Here is a 19,162-nt window from a genome sequence, read left to right as displayed (position 1 = left end):
TGCTTATGGAGCCACCATCAAAGCAATGAATGGCATTGAATTTTAGGAAGGAACTGCACCAAAGCCACACCTCTATTTCTTAGTAACGAGCACGCTTCCTATTACACAGGTCACCTGTTTCTGTTTTTCTTACATGACGGCAAACTGCAGACTTCCTGTTGCAACAGCTCTGCAGAAAAACAACCTCTTCTACAATCAGTCGCACTAAAGTGATGTTTGACTGCTTTTCCACATTCAAATCAGCAGTGAAATCTACATAAAAGACCTTTATGACCTACTCTGATAAACTTTTGAATTCCTCACATTGTGCCAGCACCTCTATCTAAACATATTTTGTTTGAGAATTAGTTGAGCTCGTGCATGTGCAATGCAGCATGCTTGCAAAACCGCTGGTAGTGCAGCACATACTGATTGACTTAGCACATAATTTTCCACTTTCATTATTTCACAGGTATCTCCGTTAGATGAATTTATACGAACAGGCAAAGATCACCTGACATTTCTACATTCTTGACTTGATATTTTTCTACAATAGTCCACATTATTTATGTTTTTGCTCACACAACACCGCCTGATTTCACCGTACAAGTTCCAGCCCTCCGGGATGCTTACGTCAGGTGTTGCTTACAACAGTGCCAGCTACACATTCTGGCTTCTTTATCTGCAGATGGATGACTCAGCCCCACCTCATTTGTTGGAAACTCACAGAGCAACATACCATGCTATAAATTCCTTCACAATCTAAAGTGTTTTTATCTTATTATGCAGCTAACCATGCAAGTAAATTAATAAAAGATATTAAATAAATGGCCTTATGATTTTTATTCTACGACATTATATTACTATCGGGGATTCACTGGGGACACTTTTCACCTTTGAGTGGATGGCACATTTCTGGCCCAAGCAGCGGTGGTCAACCTCTCAGGTGAGGCAAAAACACGTCCATTAACAGACAGGTATCCCTTAGCAGGGTGAGGGATCCTGCAGGGACTGACGGACTGAGACCTCTGCAGTCTCTTCATGGCTGTTGTCAAGACTGAGGGGTCTCTTACTGACTGCAATGAGCCACTGGAGTTCATAGATGCTGCAGAAAGTGATGGAGACCAGCAACTTGCCCCCTTTGTGACAGATGATGCACCTGAGAAAACAATTAGTGGTTTTTTATTGCTATATCTGTGCTGTGTGTTTCATGCAACATTAAGAGCAGAATCCTTTGGACAGAAGTGACATAAGGTCAAACAAAATGTTTAAAAATGCATCGGATACATTTAATGATGCAGGGAGGTGCAGTCTATTGTGTTTTGTTGGTATTTCTTTTTCTTTAACTGTGAGGAAATTGACACAGTCCCCTCCAAAGGTATTGGAAAAGTAAGGCAAATTACTTTGTTTTTGTTGTTCACTAAAGACATTTGGGTTTAAGATCAAAAGATGAGTATGAGACAAGAGTTCAGAATTTCAGATTTTATTTCCTGGTATTCACATCTAGATGTGTTAAACAACTCAGGACATCCCACCCTTTGTGTATTAGACCACAGTATTTTTAGGTGAGCAAAAGTAATGGGAAAAAATCATCTTAAAGTAATTAACATTTAATATTTGGTGGCATAACCTTTGCTTGCAATAACTGCCTCAAGCCTGCGACCCATCGACATGCATTCTGCTGCATTCTTCATTTGTGATGCTATTCCAGGCTTTTTACCGCAGCTTCTTTCAGTTCTTGTGTGTTTCGGGTTTTTTCTCCCTTCAGTCTCCTCTTAAGGAGGTGAAATGCATGCTCTATTGGGTTACGGTCAGGTGTTTGACTTTTTCCCCCCTCATGAAGTCCATTGTGTTGTTGGCAGAGTGCTTTGGGTCATTGTCCTCCCCAAAAAGTTTCTGTACACTTCTGAATTCATTCTGCTGCTACCATCATCAGTTACATCATCAATAAATATTAATGAGCCTGTTCCAGAAGCAGCCATGCACGCCCAAGCCATGACATTACCTCCACCATGCTTCACAGATGAGCTTGTATGCTTCGGATCATAAGCAGTTCCTTTCTTTCTCCTCACTTTGGCCTTTCCATCACTTTGCTAGAGATAAGTCTTGGTCTAATCAGTCCATAAGATTGTGCTCCAGAACTTTTGAGGCTCATCTCTGTACTTCTTTGCAAATTTCAATCTGACCTTCCGATTCTGTGGTGGTTTGCATCTTGTGGTGTGGCCTCTATATTTCTGCTCTCTGAGTCTTCTTCCAACAGTGGATTGTGATACCTTCACCCCTGCACTGAGGAGGTCGTTTGTGATGTCACTTACTGATGCTTTGTGGGTTTTCTTCACAGCTCTCATGATATTTCTGTCATCAACTACTGTTGTTTTCCTTGGCCAACCTGTCTGACGTCTGTTGCTCAGTACACCAGTAGTTTCTCTCTTTTTCAGGACATTCCAAATTGTTGTGCTTGCTGTGTCCAATGTTTGTCCAATGGCTCTCGTTGATTTTCTTTCTTTTCTCAGCTTGACAATGGCTTGCTTTTCTCCCATAAACAGCTCTCTGGTCTTCATGTTGGTTTATCCTCTTTAACAGGAAATGAAGTCTTTATAGGTTTGAACCAAGGATGAAAACTTTTGAAAGCTATTTAATGTTTGGACAATCAACCTAAAAGGCAACACCTGGGCAACAACAAACATCTGTCAGTTACATGTTCCAGTAGTCTTGCTCGCTTGAAAAATGGGTGGATTCAAACAAAGGGTGGTATGTCCTGAGTTGTTTAACACATCTAGATGTGAATACCAGGAAATAAAACCTGAAATTCTGAACTCTTGTCTCATACTCATCTTTTGATCTTAAACCCAAATGTCTTCAGTGAACAACAAAAAAAGGAATTTGCCTTACCGTTCCAATATTTTTGGAGGGGACTGTACCTGATGGTGGGTAAGTGGTTTGTGAGTCAGCAGGTTGGTAGTCATCAGTCTCTAAACTTCGGCTGTTCCTAACAGCCTGGAGGGAGCGGAGGCTGGTCCGCAGAGGTGACCTGGTCCTGCCTTGTGATGTGGCTGCAAAAACGCATCAGGGTTTAGCACAAAATTCCAACCACAAGAAAAAGTTTCTCAAAAATGATTCAACATGTTTTTATGGACATTTTTCTGTTATTGAACTTCATCAGCAAGTAACATTTATATATAACATAACACTACAGTTTGTAAAAATATCCCTTAATTGGACACTTTTCATTTAATGTCCTGTGTTGGTAAATTATTCAGTAAATGTATTCCTACTGAAGAACAAAGTTATCTCTTCTTCACACAGTCACAAAAGAAAATGAATAATCATCAAACCTAATGAGGTCTTTGATAATATAGTGGGGTGTTAATAAAAATCTAACAGATAATGTCTGAAGCTGTTAGACCAAAAATACAGACAATGTAGGAAAACCATGTATGCTCTGTGTACCTTGATCCTGAGCGAGTTTCAGCAGCTTGAATTGGGTGACTTGCTGGTGAAGTCTGGCCAGTTTTGGACTTTGGCAGCCCTGCTTAGCTATTAATGTTGGTGTCTGGCAAGGGGAAGAGCTCAGTGGCGATAGGCCAGGCTGCCAACAAGAGAAAGATGAAGCCTCAGTTTTATTTCCTGGAGTGATATCATCAATATTTTGAACAGTGGTGTCAAAATAACATGGAAACATTACTGGTGACTCAGGGCCTCTCCTAGGTGAAGGAGTGGCAGGAGAGGAAACATAGTCCTGTCTTAAACCTGAAAAATATGAACCAAAGTTATCACAATCAAATCTTTAGTATGTGCTGTACTCTAGATCATCAATAATACTCCTCTATACTCACTGTCTTCCTGTATACGAGCCATAATGTGGACATCTGTGATGTCCTGCAGTCTGTAACTTGTGGTTATGGAGTTATGGGAGAAGCTCAGCTCATTGTTATCTGTGCAGATTAATACATGCAAAACATAAAACATAATATGATATTAAACATTTTTTGGATGAACATAAAGGTTTGCTATGTGTACAAATTGCTTTGCCTTGAAAATGGAATATTTCTACATGAATTATGATATTGTTTTCACAGACCAAGTGAGTTACATCTAAGAATACATTACATAAAAAGGAAAAGCTCTTGGTATTGTATTACCTAAACTGTCAGAGGTATAGTGTGTTGTGCTGAAGAATGTTTTGTCCATAGAGGAGACATTCCCAGTATGATGGCAAACTGCAGGACGTCTGTAGAAGCTACTGCTTGATCCTGACAATACAGAGAGTGCGTATGAGGTAAACCAAAGTGATCACCCTTAGAAGAATCTTTTTTTAATCAAAACTATTTGCAGGACAATGAGTAAGTGTGTACTGCTTGCTTACTTTGATCCAGCTTATTTGTCAGTGAACGACATGCCGCCTCCATCTCAGGACTGGGGTTATCCAGGATGTGTCGACACCATCTGAGCGCAGATTCAGACCGCTCCACAAACACCTCCTTCTTCTGAGACTCATACAACCTGTGAGTAAAAAGAGGAATTCAATTCATTCACTAAGAACATATCCCACTCCTGCTCTATGTAAAGTACCTGTTCTGAGGAGTTTTCGTGCCAAATACCAGTCAGATTGTGAGGTTAGCTCTCCTGATTAGCACCCACCTTATCAGCACCTTAATAACATGTATTTTAAAGTGTATGGTGACTTGGACATCAGATCAAACCTGGGGTCAAGGTTGTTGTTTTTTTACATTTAACATTGTCCCACCCTTTTAAAAGTCAGACCAGAATACAAGTCCCACTGTCAGAGGTCTGATGGCACCTACCAGCTCTCCTCATCCTGCACGTCGTCCTCTACATCAAGCAACTCTACCAAGTCCAAAGCAGACTCTTCTTCCTGTGACTCTTCACTGTCCCAGAGGTCTTTATAGTTGCACAACATCTCATCCATGGTACAGCAAGGCAAGAGTGAATTACACCCAGACTTCAAACTATCTAGTCTTTTTCTAGCAGCCATTGCAAATGAACGATTATTACTCTTGGCTCTTGCTTGCTCAGTGTCTTCCCAGATGCTGCTGTATGGATCTGAGTTGCCCTCCAGCCTCACAGGGCTGGAGGGCAACTCACTGCAGAGAAGATGGCGCTTTGCACCTGTGTCAAACTCCGTGGCTGGCTGATTGCAAAAATACAGGCTCCAATCGCTCTTCAAATGGTCTTGGAGATCCATTTTCTCAGTGAAATCCTAGGTGACTTGCTGGTGAAGTCTGGCCAGTTTGATAAACTACTGATGCTGGTGACTGGCTTCTCACTTCTTCCAGTACTCGTCCAGTTGTGTTTTAGTCCACTTCACCCCCTCCAGAAAGTTGTTCCCAAACCAGAATCTGATGTGATCCTTTAAAGTTCCAATGACGGTAATTGCACAAACAGCAGCTCCACTATACCATCTATTGACCCAGATTTGTTGAGTAGGACTGTTAAGTATAGACACTCAACAGATTGGATGGATTTAGAGAAGCATCATGAGCTTATGTGGATTAAACAGTCCGCGAGTTGCAACTAAGAAAGAAAAAGAGCCACTCAACATTATAATATGGACAAAACCTATAGGCTAGTCAAGGTTATAGTAGCTGAAAAGTCACATGGTAGCATGTCACATTGCTGTTTATCTGTCAAAGGCATTAAAAATTGTACATTCAGCACACCATTTGCTTAGTTTGTAGTGTTAATAGGTAGATGTTTGTTTTCTCCTCTATATGGCCGCTATTAGGCTATATGTTGACTTTGCTTTGGTGGTAGGGGCGATTGTTCACTGTGCAGCTGTTTTACTTTTGGTTCTCACATTGCTGAATGTTTGTGGTCAAATGTACCTGATTCACTCATCACATAGGAGGAAGTTGTAGTAAGAAGTGTTGTCAGGTTCTCTTTCTCTCTCTCTCTCTCTCTCTCTCTCTCTCTCTGTCTCACACACACACAGGCAGATTAAATCAGAATAAGAAGGAGCTTTATTGCCAAGTAGTGTTTTACACATATGAGGAATTTGCTGTGGTGATAAGGTGCTACAGGTAGACAAACATACAGTCAACATAAATAAATGTAGAAATATATAAATATGGAATGGAAGAACAACGTTGTAGATATATAAATGTGCATTATTCTGGGTCTGTGCCTTGCAGAAGTAACGGAATGGAAGAGAATATTGTGTACATATAAATTTATAAACTGACAACATAAAAATATACAACAAAGATCAACAATCAACAACAAATATGTGCGATCAGGTCTGTGCCCGACACGAGATGAAATAGCATTTACATGTGCAGAAACATTTGTATCATTTGCAAGGGGGGTGGTGTCAGTGCCTTGTTAATGAGGCTAGTTGCAGACGGGAAGAAACTGTTTTTGTGGCGAGAGGTTTTGGTCCTGATGGACCGCAGCCTCCTGCCAGAGGGGAGAGTCTGAAACAGTTTGTATCCGGGGTGGGAGGGGTCAGCTGCAATCTCTCCTGCTAGCCTCAGAGTCCTCGAAGCGTAGAGGTCCAGAAGAGAAGGAAGATTGCAGCCAATCACCTTCTCTGCAGAGCGAATGAAACGCTGCAGCCTGCCCTTGTCCCTGGCAGTGGCAGCAGCGTACCAGTTCACTAACAAGGACCACGCCAATGTTAGATTGTATAGTGGTTTATTATGATGAATAGTAATGAAAGGAGGGGTCGAGAGAAGAGGGATGAAGGGGCCGAGGAGGTTGTTTAGGGTTTGGCGGCTAGGAACCCGAGGGGTCGAGATTCAGGGTGGGGGCTCATCTCGATAAGCAGCTTGGTCTTATGAACCCCCCTGTGGTTCCTGTTGTAGAAGAAGACGAAATGATTACTATGCAGAATTATGGATTTTAGTGTGTATGTCTTTCATGATGGGAGAAAGCCGGAGCGCCCAGGGGACACCCACTCAACGCGGTGAGAACATGCAAACTCTGTGCAGGAAGGCCTGGGCTGAGCGAGGTCTAAAGTCAGAACCTTCTGCTGCGAGGCCGCAGTGCTGGCCACTGGGCCACCGCGCTGCCCATTAAAAGAGGTGACCAAGCAGGGTTTGGGTGGGAGGGATGTGAGAACTGAGAAACGGGAGAGAAAACAGGTTAGACAGCTTTGAGTGCATGTGACTGGATTTGAGAAGCACAGGTGGATGGAATGAGTGAAGTACGGGTGGTTGATTGGAGGAATGAATGAAGCGCAGGTGGTAGAATAGTGAGAGAGGCGTGGTCCTGTTCCTGAACCTCAGTTTACATAACTCTATATGGTAATGGAGGAAGTGAGGATGGACTTAATGATGGCGGTGTAGAAGTAGAAGTTATATTAACACAATATACACAGCTTCCCTTACAGCCATGTGATTCCTCAAATGGTCCTCCTTTCTCACCCAAAACCCAGACATCAAGTGCTACTTTGTTTTTATCAACTTTAACTGTCACTTACAATTGAATCAAGTGTGAAAACCGTTTAAATGAAGCCATGGGAGCTAAAATTAACTGACCTACTGACCATGAGGGCTTAATAAGCTTCAAATAGTCCCTATGTCACTAAGTTCTTGAACAAAATATTTTTTAAAGACACAAAGGACTCATTTCTGTGACACTTTCTGGTGTGATTATCTAGGTCTTGTCAATGAAGACAATGTAGACTACATAATAGGCTATTCTCTAAATGCCTAAAAGAGGAAACAGAAATGGTGTTTTAGATCAAGTGTTATCACATTTGACAAAGGTACCAAGATCCATGTATTTACAATTTCAAATTACTATTTCCAATGAGCTTTCATGCTTCAGTGTTATCATATTTTTGGCAATGTCCTTCCTGTTCATGACCTGTAAGCACTGTTATTCTTTGCACATTTAACCCCATAGCACCACGTGTTGTAGTTTCTTTTGGTGGTGTGACCCAGGGCCCATTCAGGTTCACGTTTCATGTAACTTGCAATGACATCCTTTTGTGGTTAAACTAAATATTTCCCTTGATGTAATTTTCACAATAAAATGAATAAATTTCCTTCATTTTGAAAAACAAAGAAACAAGTTTAGACATGGTCAAGTTGCCCAGGTACCTCCCATAACTCACCTGCCCCTCCCTAAACATCCTAAACTCAACCCTGCCCTCATCTCAGACAAAACAAAGTAGGTGAGGACGAGGTGTCTCCTCCTCCTCCGTGTCTGTGCTGCGCTTGCGCGCTGCCTCCCTGCGCTTTACCTCGACACCCACCGGCTCGTTTCCTTATCGTCATCGTTGATGTCTCCCTACCCTGTCACACCCGGTTAACGCCGACCGACCGCACTTCTTCAGCTCCCACTTAAACAACAGCAAAATGGTGTACTTCCAAGAGAACTTTCCAGTGTGAACATGTTGATTAACGAGCGACAAATAAAGGAGTGAAGCACCACCTGTGCCCGGGGGGAGAAATGCTGGACGAAAGCGGCAAAGCAGGACCGGGGAGCCCCGCTGTAGCCGGCAGTGCGCAGGTAGGACCGGATGTTTGTTACTCAGGCTCTTCACTTGGTCCACGCCAAACATAAAACTCTGTGTGGGTTTGAGACACACCAAAGCAATGTAGGACCTCTTTATGAGCTATTTAATTTCACCTTCCGTTGCTCCCAGGCGTGTAGGCGAAAGATAAAATGACTTCGGACGAAGTAGTCTAACCTGTCCGTCCACATCTCACCTCTGAGGCTCGTCTTCAGAGACACACTGTGCAGACACACTGTAGACAGAGACACAGGTGATGATCACTCATAGTTCTGCTGGTTTAATATTAGGTTATTCAACATGATCGAGTTGGCATTAAAATTAGGTTTTCCCCAGAGGTGTAGCTTTGTGCCATTTATAGATATGTAGCCTGATTTTGACCAAAGCAGTATTTGCCCAATTCTACAATATTCAGGCCTCTCATTAGCCCTACTTAATTTTACAGTGGTCTTTTTTTCAGCAATTATAGGAAGTCCTCAGTAAATGCATTTATTTATTCAAGGTTTTAGAGCAGAACGATCAGATGATTGATTAAAAAAACTAATGCCAACATTTGATATAATTAATTAATCAAGCAAATAATTGATAAAATAATTGGCAGATGAATCAATATTGATGCAACTGGTTTTGATCAATTTCTGAATGGCTATGGGATCATGAATATGAATAGGACATTCAACAATTGGGCCAAGAGAGCCACATCCATTCACTGAGTTTCCCCTGAAATAGTTTGCCTCCCCCTGGGGAGGCCTACCTCCCACTTTGGAAACCTCTGTCTAGTTATCTTGTAGGGTGGAACAATTAATCTAATCTGGCCGACACATCAAATTCTACAGAGTTTGGTACAGATCCTTGCAAAAAGACGTTACAGTTTTGGATTACTCAAAACTTGAGCATTTCTAAGGAAACTATGGTTATTGTATTTGTGTTACTGGATTAGCATCTTCAGACACAAAACAATGACGGTAACTGCACGTAAAGCAGAAGCTCTGCTGTTATCAGACTTCCTCCCTGCGACCTGTGTGAAAAAATAGTTCCTCTGTTGTTGGATGGCCTGCAGGAAGGAAGAGGAAGTCCACTCTGTGTTTACACTTAATGAGTTTCATAGACATAAAGGTTTTTTTGACAGTACATTATTTCTCCACTATTCTATATAATCCGCATACAAACAGCTTGACTCCCTTGTCATCAAGAGGGGACAGAACTGGTTAATTTCAGATTTGCATTGATATTTGTATTACAGTATGTCTCCTCTCTGACTCTTATTTCACTGTCCCAATAATGTGATTTTGTTTTTTGTAGAATTCGGTACATTTGAACGGACATACTGTCACTCAAAATGGTAACACCCCGACAGCTACGCCTGCACCACAGCCACAGTGTGAATCCCAAGCCTCGAGTCCCACACCCACTCCAAACCCGATTGTCCCGAGGGAGCAGTGGGGAGGGAAGTACGAGTTCTTGCTCTCCTGTATGGGATACTGTGTGGGACTTGCGAACGTCTGGCGGTTCCCATACCTTTGTTATCGCAATGGAGGAGGTGAGCAGTCTGCAAGCATGTTCACTGCCCTGTATGAAGTCTCAAATGCTTTGATTGCCTGGGTCTATAATGATTTGTTACACCCATTTAGGCAAGAGGCACTCTTCACCCTGCCCTTGCCTTGGGTGTGCACTGCCCTCTTAATCATGCTGGCTTATTTTGAACACAGCTCTCCATGGCAGCCTTAGGTAGAGACAGTGTTTTCCTTGATTACATACCAGACACGATGCCTGCCTTTCTAATCCAGCCTTACGTAGGCTACTATGCATCTTCAAATCAAACATGTTGGAGCTTGACTAGAAGTAAAGCGGAATACCATCTGTCTGTGAAGCTGCCACCTAGACAGAGGTTGTTTTAACCTGCCTCTATGGGCCGTCTACATGTAGCTGCATAAAACAAGTCATTACACTGGATGTCTTTACTACCAGCACCCTTCCTCAAGATGTTGTATTTCTAATGTTCACAGGTGTGTTTCTCATCCCCTACTTCATCATGCTGTTTTTTACGGGTGTTCCACTCTTCCTCATGGAGCTGAGTTTGGGGCAGTACGGAGCAGCTGGCCCCATCATGGTGTGGAAATGCTGCCCTCTGCTCAAAGGTAATGAACTCCTGTATCATGCTTTTTTGGCCCAGTCATTACACACTTACATACACAACTTGAAACCCTTCAGAGATAATTATGTTAGTGTGGTGACGTAATATGTGCTTAATTCTAATAAGTTTGCTGTGTTGGGAAGGTTTCTTTGGAAATGTAATATTATATTAATTATATCAATATTAAATGTAATTTTACTCATTACATTTAATTACTTTTTCATTACTTTTCTATATTTCTAATGAATGTTTTTAACTGTTATCAATTTTCAAAAGACAGTTTGAGAGGCAATTTAACTGGCAGATGGGTAGCGCCGCAAATTCAAACACGAGAACCAATCAAAAGCATCAGAATAGCATCAAACATTACTAAACGGCAGTGGCTGGATATGGCATAGGAAGACATTGTGCACATGAAAAACATGCAGCAAAATTAACATTATTCAACATATAGCCTAGCTTTTTACAGAAAATATTCAGATGTAACCTGCAATTTAATCATGAAAGTTTTCAGAAGTAACTGTAATTTAACTACACATTTTCCACTTTTATTTACATCACATTTATTTTGTAATTAAATTACATAACTAAATTACATGTACATAGTTCTCCCCAGCACTGTTAGTTGGACAGTGTATAATATAACATGTTGTGTATAAACATGACTGATTAAAGTTCTGTGTTGATTCTCCAGGAATCTTGAGCATCCAGTTTTAACAATATGTAATGATTTAAGAAAGCAGGATCTGAAGATGACATCAAAATGCCCGTCACCAGTCAGTCCAGAGTAACATTCCAGTCCAGAAAAATAATTAGCTGACTCACATCAGTACAGCACATAACCCTAAAAATACCTCACATCTCTGCAACTCAGTTTCTAAATATAAACATCTGATAATAAAAAAAAATGCGCGAACTGTCTTTGAACCAAAAATAGAGCCAGAAAAGCAGGTTTTACCATATGGCTGTATTTTATTTTAAAACAGAAATGCCAGCAGCAGGTTGAATTAAGACAGCGTTGAAATTGAGCTCCTCCAAGTGTTGCAGAAGGAAAAAAGCACAATCAACTTTATACAACAGGGGATTCATAGCTACCTGTATATTAAATGATCCAACTGATATCTCATATAGTATCCTTACACAATAGTGTATATCCTGTTTTTCTAAGATACTTAAGGCTGTGTCTCTTCTTGTAGGTATTGGCATTGGGATGCTCTGTGTGTCCACGCTGGTGTGTCTCTACTATAACATCATTATAGCATGGACTTTTTACTACCTGGGCAGCTCGTTCCAGAGCCCTCTGCCCTGGTCCTGTGAGGCGATAGCCAATATAGGTCTCTGTGGTAATGCCACCACTGGCAATAGCTCCACTGGTAAAGGACTCAGCCCCACAGAGATTTTCTGGAGGTAAGTGTCTTTGCACGTCCCCTCTCTTATTTGTAAAAGTAATAATGAAGCCTGCTTTGCAAATGTATACAGGCTGTTTTAAAATAAAATGATGAATAAATGATTTTGAACTGTAAATCTCCATACAATTTTATTTAAAGTCATACAAGTATAATTTTATATTACATATTTGTCCACGCCTTTTGCTGAGCAGTATGCTGCATACAGACCGTGTTCAAATGCTGTTTTGAGGTAGTGTGCACAATAACTGAACACTTCAAACTGGTTAAGCTGTCACCTTTTCAGCTTACATGACTGAAGACTTTCCGGCAAAACATTTTGATGCATGGAGATACACAGTAGTACTGTGTAACACCTACATGATATGTTATACAAGATAAGACTATATTTTGTTGTAAGGCGACTATATACGACTATAATTCTTTATAATGACTATAATACTTTACAAGTTAAGTATCATATTGACATTTACTCCTCGGCATGAAAGGTTGTACAGAAATACTTGGTATACTTGGTATACATACTGTATAATAGTTTCAAAATCAATCCGTAATACATGACAATATTCATCAATATATATTATAATCCAAAACAACACCTTGGAGATATTTCTACATTACTTTTTTAAGAAGACAACAAGCTGTAAGTCAACATTGGAATAACAATACAGGGGGATACGAGACAAAATAAAAAAAATAAAGAAATTTTAAATAAACATAAATACATGAATAACAACAAAATTACTTGTGTGTAATTTAGGTGTGTGTGTATGTGCGCGCACACATGTACATGTCCCTGTCTATGTCATGCAGAACTTAATATTGTAAAGTATTTTGATCATATGTTTAATGCCTTAATGACTGGTAATACATTGTATGTTACATTACACTGCTTACTATACATTATGAAGGCTCACAGCAACTCTTATAATGCATTATGCATTTGTTACATCACATTGCAAATACATTATAGATAAATCAAATGCCTTCACAGTTACAGCAATGCCTTGTTTTTATTGTGTCAGTTAATGCGTGATTAATACGTGTGGTAAGAGGTTTGCTGCTTTATATGTTTGTGTTTGCCCTGTGTGTATCGTAGTGAGCGTGTGCTGGGTGTAGTAAACAGTGAGGGTCTTCATGACCCAGGCCCAGTCCGGTGGCCCCTGGCCCTGTGCCTCCTGGCTGCCTGGATCATCGTCTTCCTGTGTATGCTCAAGGGCATCCGCAGCTCTGGCAAGGTGAATCAACACAATGTTTAAACTTCAGCTCACAAATTACACACAATCCTGATCTTTGCTTCCATGTCATGTCGGCCTAATTTGTGTTTGTGTTGTCTGCGTTTTCGTGTTTTCAGGTGGTTTATGTGACGGCTACCATCCCATACATTGTGCTCATTGTTCTGATCATCAGAGGTGCTACGCTGGAGGGCTCTCTTCAGGGCGTTGCTTTCTACCTCACACCAGACTGGGCTCGATTGGCTAATGCACAGGTACTTCTGGTGGCCCATATGAGGCTATGAACACACTGCTGTGTTGCTGCTTCAGTAACAACTATAGACATTCACATTTCTGCCTGATACATTGCAGGTGTGGAACGACGCAGCCTCACAGATCTTCTACTCCTTAGGTATTGGAGTAGGGGGGCTGCTTTCTATGGCCTCTTACAATAAGTTTGACAACAACGTCATCAGGTGAGTTTGTGCTCAGCCGTACCATTTTCTCTGTTGTTGCTGTTTGCTTGTTTCAGTCTCTTAATCCTTGGTTCTTTTTTATTTCAGGGACACTTTGATTATCACCACTGGAAACTGTGCCACCAGCTTCTTTGCAGGATTTGCTATATTCTCAATCCTGGGTCACATGGCATGGAAGAAGGGAGTGCCTGTCGCAGAGGTGGCAGATTCAGGTAGTTACTGTGCTCATTTTGTTCAGTAATCCTGTGGCTCTTTAATCCAAACATCTGAAGGACTGCATTTTTTAAAGATCTTCACATTATAGAACTTTCTCATGACCAATTGAAAATAAAACTGATAATGGGGTTAATGTGTGATATTTTTGTATCATTTTTAAAAAAATACTACATATTATTAAATATTACAGAGCAGTTGGGAAGTAATTTTTAATGGCAACAGATTCTTTGAACAACTTAATTACTTCAATGAATGCTGTATATGGTATTAAACGACTATGTCATGCATATATGGCTTTCTTGAATTTGATGTATTCTTATTTTGCCTTCAGGTCCTGGGTTGGCCTTCGTTGCTTACCCAGAGGCCCTTGCTCTGCTGCCAGGCTCAGTGTTCTGGTCCATTATATTCTTCATCATGCTCTTTATGCTGGGGATCGATACATTGGTAAGGCCACACGCTACACAAAGATATGAGCAGAAATAAAGACATACGAGTGTGCCTCCATGTGATTGATACCTTCTGCTCTGCTGCTTTACAGTTTGGCAACATGGAGGGCATCACTACGGCTGTGATGGATGAGTTCCCACACCTCAGAGTGAACACGCTGCACAAGTCCTTGTTCTTAGGCACTCTGTGTTTTGGCTTCTACCTGATGGGTCTCCTGTTAGTGACAGACGTGAGTGTGTTTTTAACGAACTGTAGTAGGTGAGCAAACACGGCTACAAATGCATCCTCTCTGTGACCAATTTCACATTTCCCATTGCTGTCTGTGTCTTCACAGGGTGGGATTTACTGGTTCACTCTCATTGACTCCTTCAGCACTAGTTTTGGCCTCATCATCATCGCCCTGTTCATGTGCATTGGCATCTCCTTCTTCTATGGTAGCCCATCTCTCACCCCTAACCTTCACATCAAACCCCTCTAACACCATATCATTCCTCCATATGATCAGTACTTCCAGGAAACGTGATGTTTAGCAAGTTGTGAAAGAAGAGTCTTGACTTGCTGTTGTGAACGCTGCATAGCAAATCCACTTTCCATTTTACAACTGTATGTATTTCGAGCATACAGCTACATATTCACCATTTTGTTTTTGTTATGCTGTGTTATTCCCGAAAATATCTTTGTTATTCCAGGATTCCTAATATGCATCTCTTAATGCACTTTTGTATTAGGAGTAAACCAGTTTTGTCAAGACATTCTTGATATGATCTGCCACTGCCCTCCCTGGTGCGGCAAAGTGCTGCTTTACTTCAAAGCATGCTGGATTTTCTTCACTCCGTTTATTCTGCTGGTAAGTGAATGCATCAGTATTAATAGTTATAGGTACAATGTGACATCAGCATTGGTTATACATAATTAGTATGACAAATGCTTTTCAGAATATACTAAACTTCCATAAATACAGCTGGCTTGTTGTGTTATCTGACATATTTAACTAAAATGCACTGAAGTTGGTAGGTTTTTGAAGTTTTCAAGGTTGCTTTGTTAGATTGTTCAAATCACTGGTTTTGTTGTTGGATTGAAATCAATACAGCTGCTATGTTCTACCTCAAACTAAAAAATTCCTTGCTTGCTTGTTTTGAAGTGAATGAGAAGCAGTCAAAATGTATTACGTGAGTTTAGAAGCATGATAGTAAGACTTAATATGAAGTTAAGTATGTCCAAGTAATGACCTTTACTGCCAGCTGAAATCCTGAGTTAAAGCTCATGTTATAGCCTTACAGTATTGTTGGTCTGTATCAGTTGCCCTGTATCAAATGCACAGTCCATATTGTCACTCTATTTAATGTATCTGCTCCTCTTATCACCTGAAACTGAATAACCATTTGCAGTAAGGCTTATAGATATAGAAATAGCCATTTGATGCCACGTTTTATTGTAAGGTATTGTAGCACTTAAGTCAAAGGGTAATTTGATGAGACACTGTGCTGTCTCAGTGAGTTAAATTTCCCATTAAATTAATGTATGATAATTCAGTTATTAACTGTTACAAAAGCTCCACTAAAGAAACAAAAATAACATAATTACTTTGACATGTAGCCAACTGTGCTGAAATCTTCACAGTCACAGTTTTGAATAATTCAAGAGGAGAAGGCAACATTCAATCAGTTTCCCCGTAGCATTTCTCCACTAGCCTTCTCAGTCCCTTTTCTTATGTTGCCATTGTGGCTTTTTGTTTGAATGAAACATTCCTCTCCTCACTTTGTGCCTTTCCCCTTGCGGCTGTAGTTCATCCTGACCTACATCTTCATTGAGATGTACAACACATCACTCCAGTACGGGTCCTATGTGTATCCACGGTGGGGTAAAGCGTTGGGCGTGTGCATGGCCGCGACCTGCTGTCTACAGATCCTCATCTGGGCCATTGTGGCCATCTCCAAGGAAACGGGAACACTGAAAGACGTCAGTATCACCACTTTATCATTCTGTCACTGTTAGGTCCAGTTACACCTCTGCCATGGTCACACCAACCGTGCAGCTCAAACGGATCGTCACTGCTGTACTTGTTTAAATATGTAACATTGGTAGATGAAATGTCCTGTGCAGGAGGGTTCAAGACTGTCTTTGCTTCTTTTCGCAGCGTTTCCAGAAATGCATTCAGCCTCTGAATTCCTGGAGAGTAAACAACTTGAACAGCACTGAGAGAGTAGAGGAGCGTGTAGAGGCCGAGAGAGTGGACGCTCCGTTCACTGTCACTCTCACAGACATGGACTTTACTGCGATGGCGTGGGAGACTGGAAGCGAGGCATGACAGCACGGAGAGCAGTGATGAACGCACAGTGATAGGAAATTTACGTTGTCAAGAGATAGAGGAATTTATTATTATGGTATTGGCCCCAGCTAGGTTCTGGTGGCTGTGTCTGAACAGACGGTGTCCTGCAGGGCGGTGTGGAATAATTCCTTTATTTACTATTATGTACTTTTTTCAAACTTTTTTTTATGTTGTGTAGAATATAAGGTTACGGCTGTAAAGTTTGAATCATCTTCATCTTAGATGGCATAGTTGGACTCTACAGGACTTTTGGATGGTGATGATCCTGCAGTGTATCTGCTGATCTTATTTATTGTCATAGGAGCGTAGAATAATGTATTTTCAGTGACAGAGGTCAACAGCGGCTGAGGGACTAGATTCCGTTGATTGCATACAAGGAGGGACAAAAAGTGCAGTGACTCTTGACTGTTACCTTCAACAACCTCTAATGGACCCGGAGAGGTGACTACAAATCCTCAGCCTGCCAGACGAAATGGCAATGATGACTCAGCCGCACAGAGTCAGGAATACTTTTAATTCATCTTACTATTTAAAATGAACATTTGCTAGAATAAATAAATAAATTTACAAAAAACTTGCCAAATGAGCTATTAAGTACTGTCTTGTATGTCTATATGATAGTAGACACTATCTGAGATGTCTTGTCTGACATTGCTGCATTTCACATTGCAAGTTGCTTCAGAAAATGCAGTGAGAACTGTTACAGAGAACTTTGTTGCTCAGAATATGTTGACATTAACAACAACACATTCTGGTATTGCAGCAAAGCTTTTAAATGTGACCTCAAGACGTTTCTAAATATCATTTGTTATTTTTAAGGGGGGAAAGTGCGATAGGATTCACTGGGTATTAACACATAGGTTTTAGTGTTTTATGTTTACTAGAACTTGGCTTTGACAGTCCATTGTTTATGTCCGCTATTGCTATTGATTAGCAGAAAGCCCTTCTTAAGTCAATGTTTATTATCAGTAAAATTTATCGTCCTTCTTGGGACATGATTATTGTCGTGGTATCAAGCTTGCTAACATTTCTCACAACTTTCTGAGGGTGCAAATGTTTCTCTGATTTAAGGGGCCCGCTTAGAGAAGACTTAAAAATCAGTTGTTGTTATTTATCGTCAAATTGGTCACACTGCTTAATTCATGAACATTATTGGACAATCAGATTTACTAGATAAGACAGCTCACTGGTCTTCTGAATGTGTTGTTTATCTTAAAGTGAAATAGATTGTCCTGGGTAAATAACATTTGTAAGCCATACTAGTTGCACTTGGACTGATGTTTTAATATGGTCTTAGATGGTTTAATTTGGGCTAACTGATGGAAATTCCCAACCATTTTCCAGGCTGTTTACTTAAACTGTTGTATCCTGTTACAAATAAGTAGATGATGACAGATAAAAGAAATCTGTGATTTCTGTATTTTTAAACCCTTTCAGTCTCATGAAACTTTTAATTTTGTGCGCATTTATAAATAGGGTCAGTTTTCTCTTTCAAAGCATCTTAAGCAGATCACTACTTTTAAAACCTTCAATTATGAAGATTTCATTATTCCTTCTTTTCGGATTGTATGCCACATGATGGAACTCCTCAAGTTTTAACTCATCTGTTTGCCTTTGTACACCTTGTTGCCATTATTTTGCTGTGCATAATGATTAAATATTCTCATTGTCCTCTTATCTGAATATAACTATTCATTTATTTTGTTTAGATATGTTTCCTTGAAAGATGAAAGCTTTATTTCAAACTGAGAGAGCAGTTTACCTATACAGTAGAATATTAGTTTTAAAACAAACATGTTCCTAATGATCCTAACAGTCAGTTATGTGGTGGCCTCAAACCTTAGTCATTTGACATTACAATATGTGAATTTTACCACAAGAGGGCAATGGTTGCACCAAGATTAGGGTGCAGGATAGGAACATTTAATCCAGGGTCGTCAACTAAAACGTCATATTTGCTGTCTCTTTTATGTGAAAGATAACAGTGGCCAAAATGAATTGATTGTATGGGTTAATGGACAATGCTAAAAGGGTGTGTTCCCTTGGTAAGTGACAAAAGTTAAGACATCTTAAAAGAAGTGAAAGCAGACAAATACCCACAAGGTATAAATAAACAGTGAAATGGGGGCACAGGAGGAATAGAATAAACATAATGCACGATCTACATCTAATAACTATACAGCTACATTAGATAAGCTGAAATGATGAGTGGGTTGTGTACTTTCTTTACACGGTACTTCGCAGTAGATGAACCCTTTTAAGTCACCTGGACGGCGGGATAAATGCTAAGGAGCGGATGTTGCGTAGATCTTTTCCCGCGTTTTCATCTCGTGAGCTTGGGTTAGTTCGTTTGTGGTGTGTCACGTGATCCCGGTGAACGTATCAAGCGCTTTATCGTCACAGAGAGTTTAACATATATATGAAGCCATACACCTGCTATCTAATGTAAGTGTCAACATCACTGGGCTTAAACAGAGAC

General features: G+C 40.5%; 1 protein-coding gene across 1 annotated transcript; it reads left to right on the top strand.

The window, feature by feature from the left end:
* The first annotated feature begins 8,181 nt into the window (after positions 1-8,181).
* slc6a7 (solute carrier family 6 member 7) lies at positions 8,182-18,360 on the top strand. Its single transcript, XM_038708918.1, has 14 exons — positions 8,182-8,457; positions 9,764-10,001; positions 10,468-10,599; positions 11,792-12,002; positions 13,101-13,239; positions 13,356-13,490; positions 13,588-13,691; positions 13,779-13,903; positions 14,239-14,351; positions 14,446-14,583; positions 14,689-14,788; positions 15,083-15,201; positions 16,140-16,313; positions 16,492-18,360. The coding sequence occupies exons 1-14, from the start codon at positions 8,398-8,400 to the stop codon at positions 16,660-16,662; spliced, it is 1,959 nt and encodes a 652-aa protein (XP_038564846.1). The 5' UTR covers positions 8,182-8,397; the 3' UTR covers positions 16,663-18,360.
* Positions 18,361-19,162: the final 802 nt, after the last annotated feature.

This window comes from Micropterus salmoides, unplaced genomic scaffold, assembly GCF_014851395.1.
Source record: "Micropterus salmoides isolate LMB-PRFRI ecotype aquatic unplaced genomic scaffold, ASM1485139v1 Ms_hic_scaffold_9, whole genome shotgun sequence".
NCBI classification, from domain to species: domain Eukaryota; kingdom Metazoa; phylum Chordata; class Actinopteri; order Centrarchiformes; family Centrarchidae; genus Micropterus; species Micropterus salmoides.
Note: the sequence above shows the minus strand (reverse complement) of the source record. Positions and strands in the feature narration are given on the sequence as shown.